This window comes from Oreochromis aureus, linkage group 15 (genome assembly GCF_013358895.1).
Source record: "Oreochromis aureus strain Israel breed Guangdong linkage group 15, ZZ_aureus, whole genome shotgun sequence".
In the NCBI taxonomy this organism is placed as follows: Eukaryota; Metazoa; Chordata; class Actinopteri; order Cichliformes; family Cichlidae; genus Oreochromis; species Oreochromis aureus.
The window spans coordinates 13309073-13329590 of NC_052956.1; the positions used below are offsets into that span (position 1 = coordinate 13309073).

General features: G+C 38.6%; 1 protein-coding gene across 1 annotated transcript in view; it reads right to left on the reverse strand.

The window, feature by feature from the left end:
* si:dkey-205h13.2 overlaps nucleotides 1-20518 on the reverse strand; it is a 34775-nt gene extending 14257 nt beyond the window's left edge. Inside the window, exon 1 of the mRNA XM_031744729.2 lies at nucleotides 20386-20518. Coding sequence (XP_031600589.2) covers nucleotides 20386-20518 — 133 coding nt within the window. The remainder of the gene's footprint in view (nucleotides 1-20385) is intronic.

Genomic DNA, 20518 nt, shown 5'->3' on the forward strand with positions numbered 1-20518 from the left:
TCACATCTTTCAAAACTTGCCTATATTGTCAAAGCAACTCCTTGAGATTTAATTTGGGTTTTTTGTTTGTTTGTTTGGTTTGGTTTTTGCTCTGGACTGAAAGTGGAGGGATGAGTTCATTAAAATGTCCCTTTTCCAATTCAGCAAGGCTTATATAGTTTCCCACCCTGCAAAATATACTTCTTATTTTATCCGTTTTTGATAAATATTGTTTAAGCTTTGTAACCCTGCTAAGGTCGGTCCTACATACAGATTTTCTTCAGTCAGCAGGCGATTCTTTGCATTTCTGTCTAAATACTTTTCTTAAATCCTTCTGTCTGCCTGCATGTTTTCAATGTGCTCAATCTGCCGGCAGCTAGTAAAAAAAATGATGAATAATATGTAACACAAGGGGGCACTACAGCCCTATGGATAATCTTGTTAATAGTCCACACTGTCCATGCTGCTGAACATAAACAAAGGAGTATATCTGTAAAGGTATTGCAAGGGAAGTTCTGTAAATGTGCTAACTGTAATATGTATCTTGATTTATTTATTTATTTTCAAAATTAAAGCATATGGACTGATTTCTCTAAATCTGCCTACATCTAAGAATGTAGTCAGCTCTTTCAATGGAGCTGGACTGCATGAAAACCAGACATTATGAATTCTGTACCCAGGCTGAGGACAGTCCCATGCCCACTGAAGGTTAGTGAAGCTTACAACTATTTCCTTTCTACAGAATATTAACACCTGCATATCTGTCCAACACAGGCCTCTCTCTCTCTCTTCAGCAGGTTGAATGAGCCACTTCCTGTGGACGCCCTCTTTCTCACCTTCTGTTTTATTGTTCATCTTAGATGTGTGACAGCATGCTGACACATGATTGGGAGAGCAGTGCCTGCTGTGCTGTCTCCTCCAGGAAGTAGGTATTTCTGCTCAGTTCCTGTCTCCTTCACTGACCCCACAGTCAAACATGTACATATTTACTGGCAGAAGAGTGACAGGAGAGACATTTTAAATTCAGATAGAGGCTGGACTTAATGGGTGCATTGGAGGGACAGTGATGTCTGCTGATTTGAGTTTGATGGTACCAGGAAAGCACAAAGAGAGTGGAGATTATAAGGGGAGAGTAGGAGCAATGCACAACTGGCAAAGAGGCATCACTGAAGGAGAAGGGTTAGGCTGTGATAAACTACAGCCTGAACCTAGTGATGGGCACCAGATTTCGGATCCACGTGTGTAACAGTGGAAAAGTTTGGTTTGTATGGTCGTACAATTATTACACGCTGAGTTTAGCATCAACTGTCAATTATTAATCTGAGCGACCAATGACAGCCCATAAATCAAGAGTCAAATCTTTATTTATCACTGAACCATATCTCTTTTTCTCTTCAGAACCAAAAGTGGGTCCATCCTCTTGTTTGTCATCCAAGGAGGAGAGGAAAGGGCCCAGGCGCTGGAGGCAGGAGGGTAAATATTTGTTTTGTGGTCTCTCCGTTGAGCTCCAGACCTCTGTGTGCCTCTTAAGAAAACTTTCGCCCGCACGGGAGCAACCAAAGCAAACAATCCCTCATCACGCCGTCTGGCTCACCATGGACCCTTGTGTGTTTGTTTGTTCAGACAGCCGCCATGACAGACGGAGGAGCACTGCGAAGGAAGAAAACTAAGGAATGAGAGAGAGAGAAACCAGAATCTAAGAGGAGGGGAAAGAGGAGGTCATGCTTTTTCATGAGCTGCAGGACTGATGGAGGTTTACATCACAGATGGTGTGCTTGTCCTGTTCCCAAAAGCTTTACTCTCCACAGAGATGGGTCAAACAGTATTTAAAAATAATTCTAAGCATATGTTGTAACCTGCCTACAATAAAAAAAAGACTACACAAAATACATACATCACTAAGAAGTTTATAACATTATTATAAGGGTCCTTATGTGGAACATTTACCTTCTAATTGCTCAGGTTTAAAAATATATGTTTTGGAAATAGTAACATCTATTAGATTTCAGCGCTTAATTTAATAGGTGCTGAGTTTTAACTTAATTGACATATTTCATTCTGAAGTGTTTCAAGAGAATATTTTGGTAAAAGTGAACTTAAGACAGCTATCCATCTGTTTCTGTGTGTTTGCATCTTAAACCATTTGTGTGTGTATGTGTGTGCATGTGTGTGTATGTGTGAGAGACACTCCCCTCCTTTCCCTTCAGCTCAAGCCCATTCTGTTGTGTGTGTGTGGGGAGCAAGGGGTTTGAAGGAGCAGATCAGAGGATGCTGTAGAGGCTCACTGAGCACTGGGGTGAGATTAGCTCTCTCACAGAGGAATCAAACTGACCTGGGAGGCATGCCATCAGAAGGACAGATGGATAAGAACTATTGACCTGCTGACCTGCATCAGATTCTCACTAACTCATCCTAATTTGGATGCAAATGGGTACAAATGCCTGCTCTGACTTTCTTTTTTTCTGTTTTTGTTTCGCTTGTTCCGTTGATTTCTTTCCCTTTCTCTCGCTCTCTTTTCATTTTTTATATTTTTAGTACTTTCACTCAAACTCCACAGTACACACTGTGCATGAACGCAGACTTATATACGTGCAAAGACTCAAACACACACACACAAAACACATTCTCCCTTGTGGCGTGCCCTCATGGTGGTCGGTTGCACTTCTAAAGGCTTAATCTGTTGGTCCCACCTCCCTGGTTAAGAGAACAAAGGCCCCTCTCCCCTGACACAAAGGGAGCTCACACACCCCTACACATACGTCCGACTTGAGTCCCAGACGGACCACCCATCCTTGAAGACCATTGCCTCACACAGCGAAGGGACACAGCAGCAGCGGGTGTGTATCAATGACAAGAGTGTCGAGCGACTCACGTTGTTTCAGACATTAAAGTCTCTTTTTCACTTTTCCCAGAGTGGGTAGTTCACACACTCTTTGTTGGAATTTAGTTTTTGTAGTAGAAAAGGCGATCAAGGGATACCATGTTGAGGAGTCCCTGGCATGCTTTGATCTAAAGGTTTACTGGGATACATGGTCTCAGTGGAGAAGAGATTAGATGATCTCACGACTAAACAGAATTATTGCCTTTCTTACAAAGAAAAAGATCAGATAACCAGTTCTTTAAAGAGCAGCTACTTACGACAGCCACTTTAAAGGTTAATAGATGCTGCGCTGGAGGATGTCAGTCATACTTAAAATGACAAAGTTTGTATAAGCAGCACATCACAGACTGTTGAATTTTCCCTGTGGTATTTTTTCGTTTTTTATGCCATTGCATTTTTAAAGCACCTTTTTCGGCAGGCTGATGTCACTGGAAAGTTAAAATCCCTGTTCCCATTTCTGCTAAACTCTTGGCCATGACCCGTTCATAATAAATCCCATGGCGCGTTACAAGGCCCCAGCACTTAGATGACATGTCTGGGAAAACGTTATTAGGGGACAATTCTTCCAGTGTGTTGCAGAGCATATTCACCACAAAACTGCTTTGCCCACATTCTGTAGCTAAAATAGAAATGCACGAGTGCCGGTTGGGTGACGTTGCAACTTCCCTTCCAGCTGGCAAACTTTGCATGTGGTATTTTTTATGCTTTGGTTCTTACACTACCCTTGACAGCAGACACAAAAGAGACAGAATGACAAATATTCAAAATAAAGTGAGATGCAAGAAATCCAATTTAGTCAAAAGAGCAACAAATAGACCAGACGGACCCTAAGAACACACTGGTAGCAGGTCCAACTCTGTTTTATCCTTCATCATAATCCAAATCACTCCAGCGAACATATCTGAAGTCCTCATGTTGGTATTATTCCTACAACATCATGATTAATATTCTCCTGCAAACCTTATTACCAAATCATATTGTTGTGATGTCATAACTTTGCAACTTGATGGGAAAATGTCCAGTGTTGGGTGTCACGCATTACAAAGCACTGCAATCACAGTAATCTAACTGATTACTGTACTAAATTCAGTAATTACATTACAGTTACGATTATATGGTTACTTGCATTACAAAGGTTCATCACTTCTCTGGACGCTGGGTGTATAGAAAGAAAAAAAACAGCATTTGCTGAGAAGGATGATTGAGAAATGGTGGAGTGGTACAGCAATACAGCTGAGGAGTGATGATATGGACATTACATTTACTTTTATTGCACAAAAGGACAAGTGTGTGTGTGTAAAATGTTAACTGCATCCAGCACAGAAACAACCAGATTATACTGCTAACACACCTTCAACTCTTTGCAAGTGTCTGCACAAACAGCAAGCTAATGCAAATGCAGTTTGACTCCCATGTTATGGGAGTTGCTTAGAGGAGGACTTTGACACAGAGCAGGGGAATATAAAGAACCATTTTTTCTTTCCCATTGTGACCTATCCATCCATTGCAGCTAATGAACAAAAAAAAGCAAGCTGCTCTTTATAAAACTTATTTACATGTTTTAGGAAATATTGTACTTTTTTCCTGACATTGAGATTGATATGATTGTCTGTATACTTGTTGAATAAGTTCTAAGTCTACCTAGTAGCTTAGCTTAGCTTGAAACACTTTTAATTAAGGGAAAGAAACTAGCATATCTTCATTGATGATCAAGCTATAGCTTGATTTAACCAACTTTTTTTCTTTTCTTTCTTTCGTTCATTACAAAAAACCACCACATTGCTTATGACAGCACATCATTTTAAGGCATTTTTGCCTGGTAACATTTTGACATCATTATAGCAATGACAGTGGCAGCTTTTGGATCAATATGTTTATCAGGGTATAAAGGTTTATTAGGTTCACATTTAGAAATTAATATTTGAAGATTTTTATTATTATTATTTTGAATTTCAAGGGCAATATTTTGTTAACAAGGTCACCTTTCTTAGTCCATCAAGTGAAGCTAGGAAAGTGATTGCTTGCTGCTACAGCAGGGACATCCTTGGAGCATAGCTGAGTTTCTGAAATGGTCAAGCCAAATTCTTACGTTATGGCTGTGCCATATAAATGGAAGCTACTGAGTAGATTGAGTAGTAGCTTTAAAGTCCTTAAACTGATTCGCATGATGTGTGTTTATAAAGACAGAAAAATACAGAAATACATTCACCAGCCACTTTATTAGGTACACCCATTAGACTGGTCGTAATTGAAATATCTATTCATCCAATCACATGGTAGTCACTCAGTGCATTTAGGCCTGATCAAGACAACCTGCTAAAGTTCAAACTGAGAATCCATAAACGGTCGATTTAAGATACTCTAAATGTTGTATAGTTACTGGCGTGAGGCAGGCTGCTCTAAGTATTTCAGAAATTGTTGATCTACTGGATTTTTCTAGCAGGACCATCTCTAGGGTTTACAGAGAACAGTGTGAAAAGCAGGAAACATCCAGTGAGCAGCAGTTCTCAGGGTGAAAATGCTTTGTTGATGCCTGAGGTCAGAGGGCAATAGATAGAGTGCTTTGAGCCGATAGGAAAGCAACAGTAACTCAAATAACCAGTCATTGCAACCAAGGTATGCAGAAGAGCATCTCTGAATAGAGAACACACTGAACCTAGAAACAAATGGACCACAGCGCACTGGGTGCCACTGCTGTCAGCTAAAAACAGGAAACTGAGGCTACATCTCTCACAGGGTCAGCAAAATTCAACAGCTGAAGGTGGAAAAGGTTGCCTGATCTGATGAGCGTTGATTTCTGATATAATGTTCTGATGGTAGGCTCAGAATTTACATAAAGAACATGAAAGCATGGATCTACCCTGCCTCCTATCACAGGTTTGGGCTGCTGGCAGTGGCATAACCGTGTGGGGGATATTTTCTTGACAAACATTTGGCACCTTAATGCAAACTATAAAACATTTAAACATCACGGCATATCTGAGTATTGGTGTTGTCTATGTCCATCCATTTATGACCTCAGTGTACACATTATCTGATGGCTACTTCCAGCAGAGTAACACACAGTGTCCCAATGCTCAAATCATCTCAGACTAGTTTCTTAAACATTACAATGAGTTCACTGTACTCATATCGTCTCCACAGTCACCCGGTCTGCAGCTGCAACTTATGTTATCATATCAATATGGACCAAAATCTCTGAGGAATGGTTTCATGGGCTACGGCAGCAGAAGACCACACCAGGTGCTGCCCCCGTTAGCTAACAACAGGAAACTGAGGTTGCAATTCACATGAGTCATCAAAATTGGACAACAGAAGATTAGAAAAATGTTTTCTGTCTCATGAGTTTTGATTTATGTTGCAACATTCAGATGATGGGGTCGGAATGAAGAATTAAAGCAATTCTGAAGGTAAAAATGGGTTCATCACAGTACAAAATGACTACTTGTGTAATTTCCTTGTTAGTAAAGCCAAAATGCAAATATATATTGCATTGTTTTTCTTTCTTTCTTTTCTTAATGTAGCATTAATACTCCTTTGTGTGACTGAGACTTAAAGGTACATTTTAAGGTAGCTTTTAAGCCACTCAAATACATATTTGTTTTTCTCTCCCCCCCAAAAAACAACAGCAATTGTTGAATATCTCCTTCATTTCATCATCAGCACTGCTAGTGTCTAATAGAAACATATCTTAATATGGAACATGGAAGAGTTTTTGCTATGCTTTAAAGTTGTAACATATGTTGAAGGGACCAAACAGAATCCAGTTATTTCTAGATGTTCATGTGTGTTTTACTGATTGAACCAATCTTCCAAGCAGAAACCCTCCTGGGTCCACAGGCTGGATATTCCCATGTGGATCATGCCGGACTGACTGAGTAAGTGCATTTGTTTGAGCTGAGCTTTCTTCTCGTTTACTCACAGCCTCTGCCGAGTTGCCAGCCAGATCTCCATAATCCACAAACAATTATCATATTTGCCTCAGCAGACGACTCAGGTTTTTTGTTTACTGATTCAAAATTAACAATTTACACAGCTGGGTTTGTAGCGAACACCTTTCTTGTCTGGCAGTGGTCCATTTGGAAGGTTGGGATTGTGATAGTAAAAAAATAAATAAATACAAAGAAATGAAGCAGCCATACACACAAATGTTTGACAAATTAAAATAAAAAAAGTGGACTTATTTATTTTAATCAAAAACAAAATGAAAATCCAAATTAATTTAGTGGCCAGTTTATGTTTAAAAAATCTATCAGCAGCATCAAAATTATAGTGCAATTAAAAAATGGATGGTGTTAATTATTCTAAAAACTGGGAGTGATTAAATTGCTCGCAGTCATTTCAAAACGTTTAAATGACATTCTCCTACGTTTTAGTAAGTAGTCGGAAAACTTTTGCAAATGGGTTTGATTTTGCTTTATTTATATTCATGAGCTGGCCTTTTCTGTGTCAGCTAGTGAGCAATAATGACTTCCTTGTGTAAACGATGTTAAATGAGGCATAGTCCCTAAGGTCATAAAACTGCCAAAGCACAGAGGGGAAGTACAAAATTACTTTTTAAGTTCAAGCAAGAAAAAAAAGAACCTTTTGTTTACTCGCAATGTAAACACACAAATTGAAGAGGAAGATGTAGATTTAAGTCGTCAGTTGCATATTACCCTGCAGCATGTCTGCCCATTTATTTTCAGAACATAAAAGTCAAGGTTTACAAAGATGTCTAAATTAGATCAGTTGATTTGAACTGAAATGAGCCTGTTGATACCATTGCCACTGCTGAGCGAGCGAGAGCACCGAACTGTCAACACCAACCGTAAACAAGATAAAGAATAAACGTGAATCTGATTTTAAAGTAAACAGTCGTGATTGACAGTGTCACAGTCAGATACTTTACCTTAAAAATGTAGCATTTAAATGTTTTTGTTCTATTAAAAAGTGTCAGACGTAGGTATATGTATTTTTTTCAAGCAAACCGCTGTTTGAAATGGTCAAGAAAACAACAAAAGAAAGAATAAACAAGAAGGATTATTTCATCTAAAGCCAACATTTAGTACTTGTATTTTTATACATTGTCGTTGGAAAGTTCAATACTCAGTTAATTAGAGAATCTTTGAGATTTCTAGAAGATGTATAATCTTTACTGCTTTATTAATGCCTTTTCTGTAAACATGAGTTTAATATTACTAAGATTTTCTATAATTTCCCTTTACATATTCTTCAATATCATCTGTACTTCTTGAAAAATTTCCGTATATGTTTTTGTTATTCCGTGGAGGTAAAACTACCAAAACAAATCACTGTCATATTTGCCAATACTATTTGGCCAACTGTGAAAGGAAAGGGAAGGATTTGGATGCTGGATGCATTGGGCAACAGGTACTAGATTGCCAGCTCTGTTAATTGTGCCAAGTCATAAATCTGGGTAGAACTGTTTGGCTTGCAGCTCCTTGTATCAACCAAGAGATCTGTTGCTTAGGCTTTGAGATTATGTAAAAACATGCACTCACTCTGGTCGACTGAGCTGCCACTATCTAAAGTTTAGGAAAGAAGGAAGGAATCATGGAAAGAGTAAAAGAAAGAGAAGACAAAAAGAGGGATTACAGAAAACGGAGCTGGAGAGAATATTAGATAACATCCCCTGTCTAATCTATTTCTTTTGTGAAACCAAATAGCACTCAGTTTTTACACATTAACACTCCTGATTCTCTCATGTTGCCCATTACTGCACCAGCAAGCTAATCTCTAGTAAGTAGCACTGAGATCTGCTTGATTGCACCATAGAACCCATTCACCCTAAAGTGCTCATGACTGGTCATTTTAAATGACCACTAGCTTCTCCGACTCTCATATTTTCCCCCATCCTTTAGTTTCTTTTTTCTTTTGGGTCTTTCCAATTGAGTGTGCTGTTAAAGCTCTGTCTTGAAAAATATTGAAAATTACACTCTAGTATCTGACAGTGTGACACCACAGACATTTGTGAACTCAAATGTTGTTCATGGTGCAGGAATGCCTTCAGAAAGCACTTGGATTACTTAAAAATATTACTGAATTTGTAGAACATCTTCAGGAGAGGGCTAATAACTTCACATGGGCAATTAATAGATCTTTACTGAAATTACAGTATATGTCAATATCTTGTCCAGGAGGACTGAAAGAAGGACTAGAAAAGAAGCTTTATTTCTTGTAGGTTGTAGGTTTATCGCTCTTACACTACATTCAGTTGATACTGGAAAACTGTTTATGTTAATTTTCCTGCCTGAAAAAAATTGGCGACTTGTAATAAAAGGTTGTAACCTTTAGTTATTTGCCAAATAAATTGACATAAATAGTAAGTCCTGATTGAAATTTAGGTAAAGCAGTATTTACTTAATTACTTATTACCCGTTTGGGTGACCCAGAGTGTCTACTAAAGCCTCTTGAGGATTGTTGACATCAGTAGATAATGGTTTTGTAACCCAATTCCCCCAAAATTCCCAACTTTTTTGGAATTGAGGTTGAACAGTTTTATGTTTTTGGGAGGCTGATAATTGTAATTGGGCGAGTGACAGATAAGCAATTCTATGGCCAGCTAATGATTGTTTCTTTGTTATTTCATTACAAATTAAGCAGATAGAAGATCTGGAATTGATTCCACGTCTTAAACTTTACTGGAGCTATAAATATGAGGTTCAAGAAGATGTTGATTGAAGTGAGGGAGGCCATAATGTGACTGAAAAACAAAATAAACCTATCAGAGAGATAAAGCTCTGTGAGTGTCAAAATCAGCAATCTGCTACATTCCTAAAAAGAATGAATGCATTGGTCAGCTCAGCAACAGCCAAAAGGCCAGAAGGACCACATGAGGATGATAGCATGGTTAAGAAAAACCTCTTCACATCTCGCCAAATGTAGAAAACTCTCAAGGAAGTAAACATACCAGTATGAAAGTCTGCAATGAGGAAAAACCTTCATGAATTGAAATGAAGAGGCTTTACAACAAGGTAAAAACCACTGTTTACTGTCAAAAACAGCAAGGCCAGATAAGATTTTCACCGGAAAACATCAAAAAGAGCCCGCAGAGTTCTGGACAAATAAAACCAAGATACCAAATTTTCTGCCAAACCTACTGGAAGCTGTGATACAGAATGGGCATGTATGACTGAGTGGAACAGTGGAACTGAGTCGCTAGTGTTGTTTCACAGTGCAAACAGATAAGGACCCAAAGCAAAAGCAACCCAAGAGTTTTCCAAGGCAAAGAAATGAGATATTCTTCAATGGCCAACTCAGTAACCTCACCTCAGTCCAACAGAGCATGCTTCTCAGTTACTGAAGACAAAAGTGAACACAGAAACACCCACAAGCAAGCAGCAACTGGAGGTGGCTCCAGAAAAAGCCTGACGCATCATATCAAGAGGGGTTTGATGATGTGTATGGGTTCTAGATTTCAGGCTGCAAGGGATTTTCATCCATGTGTTAAAAACAAATCTTATAATTAAAACAGTTTTAGTTTATCCAGTTATTTTCGAGCCTCTGTAAATGGGTTACTCTAAAGCGACATCTTGAATTAAAGCTGAAGTGACCTTGCCAAATGCTTATTGTCCCAACTGTATTTGGCCTAAAGCCTTGCCCTGTTCCTTCCAACAACTCCACCTGCATTATTTTACATTATGCATTTTCTTTTTGTATTTATGTGTGTAAATGGTTGTGTGTTATGTTTTTTTAAAGGAAATTTTCATATTGGAACTATCTCCTGAACCATAACAGCTGGACCCAGTGATTGCTTTAGTCCTCTGCAGAGTAATGTTGGTGGTAAATCAAAAAAAAGAAATAGAACCTTCATAGATCTAACACCGAAAGAAGACAAAGCCTATAAATACAACAAATTTAACATTCTTCATAGTTGTTGCAAGTTGTCAAATTTTGGGATGGAATCTGTATTCCCATTTCAATTCTGTTGACCTCTGTGGATGCTGAGATGAGATGGAAATCTTGCCATATGACTGTGGGAAAGATGGCAAACATATCTCCCATAATACCAGCATGGGCATATTTTAATGTTTAGTATGACACTGCAGGAAAAGATTCACAGTTCTGTGGATAAACAAGGACTTTAAATAGACAGCTGGCAAAGATTCATGCTGTTTACCATGACTTCCATCCCACACGCTGATTCTTTGGCTGAGTCTGCACCCTGAGAGATTGCAAGATTGATTATGGAGGCCTGTGTGGGTGTCTCATGTAAATACATGCTTGTCTTCTTCCTCATCACAGCCATTCCTAAATCCAAACCAATGAGCAACTCTTTCCAGGAGCATAGTCTATTATTTTCTGGCCCAATTGCAGGGTTTCATGCCTTTTCTTTTTGCATTCTGGGAAGAAACGAGGTGACACTGACATCCCGATGTCTTCTATAAGTCCGTCTTTGAAATGAAGCGTGTGAACTTGGGACCACACAACTCTGGTTCTCACTTAAAAAGACTTGTCAAAGTATTTTTTTTTAATGTGGGTTTTAGCATTTACATTTGGCATGTTCTAAACATTACGGAATGCTGACAAAACAATTGAAAGAATGAATGCAGTCATATGCACAAATACTTTCCCTAAAATTATACTTGTTTAAAATAATTTCACCCAGTTAAAAGCAAATGTTTGGGAACAATCTTTGCAAGACAAGCATTACTGTGAAGTAAAACTCAGACTCTTTGTAATTCTATATTTGCACTATAGTGTGTTTATTAAGATGTATACTAGTCAAGCACAAACCAAACGTCTTCATATTCTTATGCTGATCAACCCATTATGAAATGAAAATAGAATGAGATGCAGGAGGGCCAGTAAGTAGCATGAAATGTGGTAGTAAGTATCATCAGTAGTTAGTTTGTGTGTTTGTGGAGTAAACCATGTCCTTTTGGGTGTGTTGAATAACACAGAGACAGACATTTAGCATTTCAGCTGATTGGTTTAGGTGAAGAAGCACCCGGTCTAACACCAGCTACCCTAATGCACTGATCCCACTCTTACTGGAGTGACAGGAAGGCAGACCATCATAAAAACTTATTGGGTATTTTAAGCATTAATATAGGAAGTGACAAGTTAAGTTAAAGAAGCAGCTCATTCAATAGTACTGTAGTTCCTACCCTTATAGTAGTGTTGATATTAACCTCAAATGGACATATACAATACACGATTGGTACTACAATTCATTCATTTATCTCCTGCAAACAATACAAGTTTCACAGGCTTGATTTGAAGCACTGGTCCTTTCACAAAGACAAAAAAGCAGGAATTTTTAATATCATCCCAAATATTTTTACAAAGTATGCGAGACAGAACTGGCTACTAAAAGTGGATGTAATGTAATTAGATGTGGTGGGGTGAAATGCAGCGGTTAGATTACCATCATGGTGTTGCAGAAAATACAAGTAGCAAACAAGCAAAATGTATTTCTTTTATATTACATAAGATTATTAACAATTTTTACACATTTTCTATGCGATTTGTTTTACTCAGAAATCTTTCTTTGGCTAAAATCAGTTGAATACTTTGGCTGTCTGAATAATGCTGACTCTTCTGCAGGACAAACAAAATTAAGGTGTGACTAGAGGCCAATGTTAGCTTTTCCAGGCAAACTGTAAGCTGGACTGTGTGTGTTCCAGTGATTTATTCCGTTCCCCCGCTGAACGCCATGTAGTGGCTGAACACCCTGCTGCTCGCAATGACAGGCTCCATAGCAATCTGCCAGACACACAGCAGGACAAGACAAGCTCCCAGCTTCTGTTCTGCCTCTGGAGCTGCATATCCATCCTATTGCTTTTCTTTCCAACATCATCATCATTTCTCTCTCTCTCTCTCTCTCTCTCTCTCTTGCTCTCTCCCCATGAGACAGCATTTGCATTTTTAGTTACAATGTTTGACTTTTTGATCAGAGATACACTTTATCACCCTTGGCATGAGTTGCTCTGAGAAAGAAAAAAACAACAACTTTTGAATGATTATAAGGTCATATAGGTGCTGACTATAATCTGAAAAAATACACAAACACAACCATCACATTCTTGGTAATATCCAAGTAACACAGCTGTTTTTGATGAAGTAGAAACCATAAACATATCCATCTCCAGTATTGAAGTATTCAGGCACTTTTTCTTCACTTGCCTTGTAAATGCATGCTGGTTAGTACCTTTCCTTCATAAATAAAACCTATTTAGTATCTTTTGCAAAGTAAAAACCCAGAATGTTATGAGAAATGAAGACACAATGCACCATTTCAAGGGAGAAAAAAAACAAATGAACTCCAAACAGGCAAAGATGAAACAAAAAAAAACAAAAAAACAAGTATGAAATGAAGACCATCCATGTCGGTTTCTTTCTCTCACACACGCAATCAATTTAAAAACAGCCTGACCATTGACACATTCATCCTCTTGACTGTATGAGATTTGCCATGGAAAACATTACACCGGCACTTTGCTGTTGCTCTGTGCATATCCCTTCCCCATTCCCTCCTCTAAGCCAGCCATCGCTCTCTAACGACAGATCAATCACAGCAACCATATGTGGGGATGTCATCTTCTTTGAGAGTGAAAGGGAGGGGTTTTGTCATGTCCATCTGCTCTGGTTTGTGGAACATTCCAGCGCTTTAACATTTGCATGGCTGTCAGACCGACAAGAAAAGCTAATTTCGTTCCACTGAATAGGAAAAAAAAAGAAGCTGTTGTGAAACAAATCTATTTTCTTAACAAATCTATTCTCTTTAATTTGCAATATGTCATGATAATGTGTCTTAATCTGGTGTTTACTCACTTCAATAAGCGTCAACCTTTTTTTCCCTATAAATGAGCTCAGAGATTTGAGGCTCATTTTGGATTATGATAAAATGGTCAAACTTTTAAAAACTATATAAAAAGAGTTACTTTTACAGTGAGTATTTTTAACAATCAAACAACAAGTATTTATTAATCTGTTCTCAATAAAAACTAAACTTTTCTGTCCACAGATTTCAAGCAGTATAAACATCATTACTGAAGAATATTAAGACATAAGTGCTGACAGTGAACCATATTATTGCACACATGCACAGATATATCATGGGGTGCATGAGCACAGGAAAAGGACAGCCCAAAGCGACATAATTCTTTACACCTCCTCTTCCTTTACGCATGCAATGAGTAATCACCACAATTAAGCCGCTCGCCACCTGTTAACAGCCTTGTAAATATAAATTTTCAGTGAGGAGAGCAATTCAGCAAGCAGCCTTCTTGGAAATGACTGGTGCAGAGCATCAGTCAATGCTCAGGGACGAACAAAAGGTGAGCGAGTTTATGAAATGTAAATGCTTTGTTACCACATAAAAACAAAGCATGGAGGGGAGCAACTCCCCAGATTTGCATCGGATATGGAATAGGCTGTGTGAATTGTTGTCATTGTTATTGTTTGCCACTTGCCTATAAATACAGCTTTGAAAATAGCATGTTTACATGTGTGTGTGTATGCTGCGCTGGGCTCCACACTAATACAGCTAATAATGAGAAGCATTACTTTCCTCTGAGAGTAAAATCTCATGTGGAAGCATTTACCAAACGGTGAATTAAAATGTAAATGGGAGCCATATTTGCTTTAGCACAAGCTGCATGTTTAGAGTGCCTGGTTACTGCTACATATAAAACTGGGGGAAGGTTAGTTGGGTTTTTTTCCGTGTTTTTTTGTTTTGTTTTGTTCTTTTTAGGATGAAAGAAAAGAAGAACTTAAGCTCTAACGTTAAGTATGTTAAATCTCATGTGCGTGTTGCACATGAGATTTAGCATAGTGAGTATGTAACATTTCCATGCTATATTTATATTTTTATATTTCTACAGAATTGTAGGAATTTTGTCAATAACCATTTAAGTAACTTTTTAGATCATGCAAAAGAATGGAAATTATATTCTATTTATTAGTCCTCAGTGGCTTTAACGACACTTAAAACTACTGGAATCAGCCAGCTACATGAGACATAAATAACTACCTAGACAATTATAAAAATCAAACCACTTTAAATAAGTTGCAAAACTTTTTGATTATTTTTGTGCTTATTGAGGTGATTAAATGTTGCCTAATTACTTCACTTGAGTTTTTGTCCATTTGCTGAATTAAAGTAATTATTAAGCAACAAGTAATTTTTCCTCCTGGCACTGATTAATGGACTTTGGTGTATAAAAATATAATGAATGTAAATTAAACACAAGTATAATCTGTGTTTTTATGGAAAAGGTTGTAACTGTTGACTAATATTCATTAATAAATATCCTGAGACGCCTTTGGTGGCATTACATTTTTGCTTTTCTGCACTTATACTTCATTCTGCTCAAAAGAAGTGTTGCACTGTTTGATAAACAACAGGGACTTTATAATATAATGCTGCAAAATAAACGCATATGAGGAGATATTTTATTGAAAAAGAAGTTTTCTGTAAGATGCTGTATAGTTTTTATACTTATCACACTCAGCTTTACAATAACATTATATAAATAATGCATTATATTCTAATGTAAAGGAGATAATTACTATTATTTAATTCAAAGTAAGCAATTTTTAAAAAAATATTTTCACAAATATATAATTTAAAGTCTCATTTGGTGACTTTTTGCATGGTTTTCTTTCTGAAACGACTGCATTCACAATTCTTGTAAATCACTTTTCAGTTTTTTGTGCTTGTTTGCTACTATTGTTTGGCAGCAAATGCCAGTGTTGGCAAGATATTCATCTATTCCAGACAAAAAGCTGATATTTTAATGAATAAAGAACATTTGCAAGATTGTCTATGAACAAAATCAAAGTAAAAAGAAAGATTCCCAGTTGGCATATACAAGTAGTGCTCTTTAAAAAAAACATTTTAACTTTGACATTGACTCCAGCAACACATTAACTGTCTGAAACCAGTTAATTATTATAATTTCTCCCTGCTGTATGCCCGATTATCACAGCTTTGTGGTGTGAGGTCAAAGCACACAAAATAATTTTGCATAATTGTTGTTTAATAGTGCTAATTAACACAAGCTTGAAAAATACCTGGATGTCACCAGTGAATAGACACATTAGGGGCTAAGAGATCCTTACAGTTCTCCCAATGCTCTGTGCAGGCTGCAACTGTATAAAAATACATATATTAATATATAAATATCATAATAATAGTAATGTTGAAATGAAATAAAACAAAATAGCACTCCAACTCTTTTAATACCTGAACTGCATGGTTAAATGCACGTCTTCACAAATTGTTGCTTTACTTCACTGCTTTAAATGTCTGTGTAATGTTTTTCCCCACTCCACCGTCCATGCTTTCATGGTGTAACCGTCTAGACGCGAGGACACTTAAAACTTGTGCATGTGGCTCTGAAAACTTTCACTGCCTCATGTGCAATGGCTCTAATTCAGCACCCAGCTTGATTCGCTTGGGGTTGCAAGTAATGACCCGTGACCAGGAGGTGTTTTAACTTGTGGTTTGTAAATCAATATTACATTAAAAGGACCTGCTTTTATGTCTCTCACAACTCTCCAGCTCATGTTTTATAGTCTTTGTGGTGTTTAGTGCTAAAGCTAACCTCTTAGGTAAAGCTGTAAGTTTCATAGATGAAAAAGATTGGGGTGGATGTTTCGCAGATTTGATTTCACTTTGTGCAACTGGATATTATCAGCCAGCAACGCCATAAAACAGAGAAAGACGATTTGTTATATTTGAGTATGCGCGCCATTTACATGCTTTGCTTCCTTTTCGCTCATAACATCCTGGAAGTACGTTACTTTGAGAAATGTCCTGCCCTGCTATGATCCTGAGGTCTTGCCCTAATAATTTTTTATCCTCCGTCTTTCAGGGATGAGCCCACATCTGTCTCCGGTCACTATTTACACGCTCTTTCACCATAAAGTACTCCAAGTCACACATGTACCCAAAGACAAACACACACGCACACACATCCTCCTTCTATCTCATGCCTAATTCAAACCTCCCTTATGAGTCCCTTGACAGATCCACACAGAGTCAGCTCAACACATGCACACAGACATTCAATCACTGGAAAGCAGCGCAGGCCACATATAAATCCATCTAGTAAAGCATCTTCCAGACCGTTCCCAATGCGAATGAGATGTCCCAAAGCCTTATGGTGTTATCTGGCCTCTGCAAAGGCAATAATGTGATCTATACCCTCTAATTGTTGCAGGGGGAGGTTTTAAAAGCACATTCTGGATAGGCTAAAAGGACAAATAAATCCTACAGCTTGCGGTTTGCTTATAAATCCTCACATTCTATCCTGTTTCCTGGATTGCAATCTTGCTGCAGGATAAGGACAACTTTGAAGATAACTCTTTGTGGCTTCTTTATAGGACAAAAACACCTATATTTACATTTCACGAAGGAATGCACAATGAACATCAAAAAGCATAATTTTGCAGAATACAAAGCGTAAGAATTCACAAGTGCTGTTTGACCTCTGTCTGAACAGCTGGCAATTATTTATTAGCTTTCCCTCTCTCTTTCTCGCTTTCTTAATAATGTCAGTATAGAATATGTAGCTCCCTATCAAGTCTGACCAGTCTGGGCAGGTCTAGCGTTCGTGTCTGCTCTCTACAATAGCTGGTTAGCCATGTCTGACATCTGTGGCACCCCACGGTCAGGTTGAATGCAAGGTTGAATAATGTACCAGGGCTACTCTGCTGCAGGAGCCACTCTGCTCTGCCTCTTCTGGTGTCTGAATCTGTGACGTATTAAAATCACCAAAACACAAATTTTCTCAAAGCTCACTTATGAAACAACTATTTGGTAATCAAAGCAGACATAACTAATATGTAGCATTAACACTGAAACAGTCACATGTGTGGTGAGAAGCTACTACTCAGATCTAGATCTTCTTTGCTATATGAGGTGCATCTTTTGAATACTTTGCTAGAATTTTAGTGTTTCGGTTCACTCTTATGGTAAACATTAGCATTGCTTTTGATAACAGGAAACAGCTGTTAAAAGAAAAAAAACCTCTAAAAACAGACAGCAAAAGTTAGTGTACATCTGTAAACAAAGTAGTGCATCTGTCACTCTCAGAGCTTTGTGAAGTTGGGCTTAAATTCATCAGGTGGCAAGAAACAACATGCTAATTTTGAGCCTTACTTACTGAAGATAGCCAGCTTTTAGTTGTGGAAGTTTATGGTGTCAGAAGATCATATGCAAAAGGTGGGACAGTCTTACAATGTAAAGCATATGACACCATGCTGCTTCGCTGTCAGTCTGGAAGAATCATTTCCATCCTTCCCTCCACCACAGGGTGCTGCCCTCAAGCTGACCTCCGAGCCAGCGGCTGGGGTGTTAATGTTCACCCTTGCTGGGGTCACACCCAGCATGTTTATTTTATGACATGGTAGAGGGGACCTCAGAAGGGAGTGTGGCCTCAGCACATTGACCTCCAAGCGCATTACAAAGGAGGCTACTGAGCTGTAAAGGCCCTGTTCTTATGCCCAATCATGTAGTTTAACTGGTCTGGGCCAGAGCAGCAGAGGACTACTGTCTAGTGCAGTAGCATGATAATAAAAAGCCCTTAAGAATGCTCAGGTGAATCAAATAAAATCAGTGTTATGATGTAAAATGAATAAAAGTGCCCACTAGGTTGTACTGAACATGACTCACCTCTTGTAAAAGAAAAAAAACTTACAGACTTTCTATTTTTATTTAATTTTATTTAATAGAGGGGTTGCTTAAAAACAAAATGCCTATTTTTTTTCCATAATTTTTGCTATGGCTATAATACAGAATGAAGAATTCAGTGTGTAATTTCTGTTGAAGATTCGGTTCAGCACATTTAAATGCAATTCAAATATTTATTGTCCGGTATAAAAATTTGGTTTGCAAGCAAGGTTAAAAAAAACAGAACAAACCACCATATTTTATACTATGCAAACATGCATCAAAGACAGCAGAGACTGCTGAGGTATGCACCAGTGCTGCTTTGCATTTGTTGTCGTGCTGTGAGAAGAAATCAAAAGAAAAGAAATACGAGAAATGTCATCGCTGATTGTAGAAAGTTGACTGTACGCTTTCCTTTCACGCAAGCTTCAATGTCAGAATCCCACCTGTAGCAAAATGTTTCCTCGAATGTACATTTGCATTTGTTTGAACATGAATGTAAGGCTGTGTGCCTGCACGAGTGCCAGCTACGTGCACGCATCACTCAGGAGAGAATCCTTTGGCCATATTTCCAATTCTGCTCAATTTCAGCAAGAATCTCAGTAATCCCACTGAAGAGCTGCAGTTCTCCCACAGTGACATCCCATAATGGCACTAACACCAGAGTGGTGGGCACCCAGTTACGACTCCCAGGCTCCATTCGGTGCACGTTCCCAATCTCCCAACCTGTCTGTATGCAAACAGAGCCCCCTCAGAGGAGAAAACTGATCTGGCAGCCTTTCACTGAGCCCTGTGTAGACATATTTAATGCCTCAATAACCACTGCTTAAGACAGAGTGATGAACGCCAGGGGCTTTCATTACCCCGAGAGGCTTTTTTTCCCTGTGTCTGTGTATGTGCGTGTGTGTGTGAGAGAGAAAGAGAGACTACAGTGTGTAGCTAAATAAATGTTTTGCCTTCATTTACTGATTGAGAAATTCAAGCTGCTTTTGTTTAAGGAAAAAAATACAAATGGCACTGCCTTTGATGTACCAGAACCATATGTCTTGCTGATGAATTAGCACAACTAACCCGATAAAGCTGCTACTAATCTGTCTTTCTGCATTACAAATTTACTCTGCGCTTAACATTTTACAGGTTGCAGACAGCAGATACATGAGTGAAGGCTCAGGCCTTGTGCAAGATAATCAAGAAACAAAACCGAAGCAGATTCAAAATTCATGTGAATTTTGATTGGGATAAAAATAGAATGTGCTTGTTAAGTGAAGTTATTCAACCACCTAAGGGCTTGTTTCCATGTGGCGTCCGTGTCAGGGAGGTGTAGAGGCAGCCGGTTAAATTCGGTGAGCTGTGTCACAGCATCAGAGCTGCAGCTTATTCATTCCTCGCATGCAGCATGTGCACACTGTGAGGCAAAGCAGACACGTTCCCTTAGGTACAGTTCCTGCACAAAAACAAATATAGATTCATATGAATGCAAACTACCGAAAGCCAATTCAATTCAGGTTTATTTATATAGTGTCAAACCACAACAACAGTTGCCTCGAGGCACTTTATACTGTAAGGTAAAGACCCTACAGTATTTGGGAGATAACTCCAACAATCAAACGACATCACTTTGCGACGGTGGGAAGGAAAAACTCCCTTTTAACAGGAAGAAACCTGCAGCAGAAACAGGCTCAGGGAGGGGCAGCCATCTGCTGCAACTGGTTGGGAGATGAGGACCAGGGGGAAAAGAAGAAAGAGAAGTAAAAACAAGAGAGAGAGAACGCATAGAGAGACAGGACAAAAAACACAGACTAAGGGACAGAGAAGAAAAATGTAATGGCATGCTGCAGTGGTATACTGTAGAAACACATGGGGAGTGACAAGAGGTGAGTGGAGAAGAAGTGGTGCTTACCTGAGCCTTTGGTCTTAATGTGCTCCATGGAGCTGAAGCATGCGATTAGGCAGCCCAGTCCCAGAGAGTCCAGGAGATGTTTGTCCTTCTTTAATCTGATGGAAGGTGGAGGTCCTTTGTTGTAATTCAACAT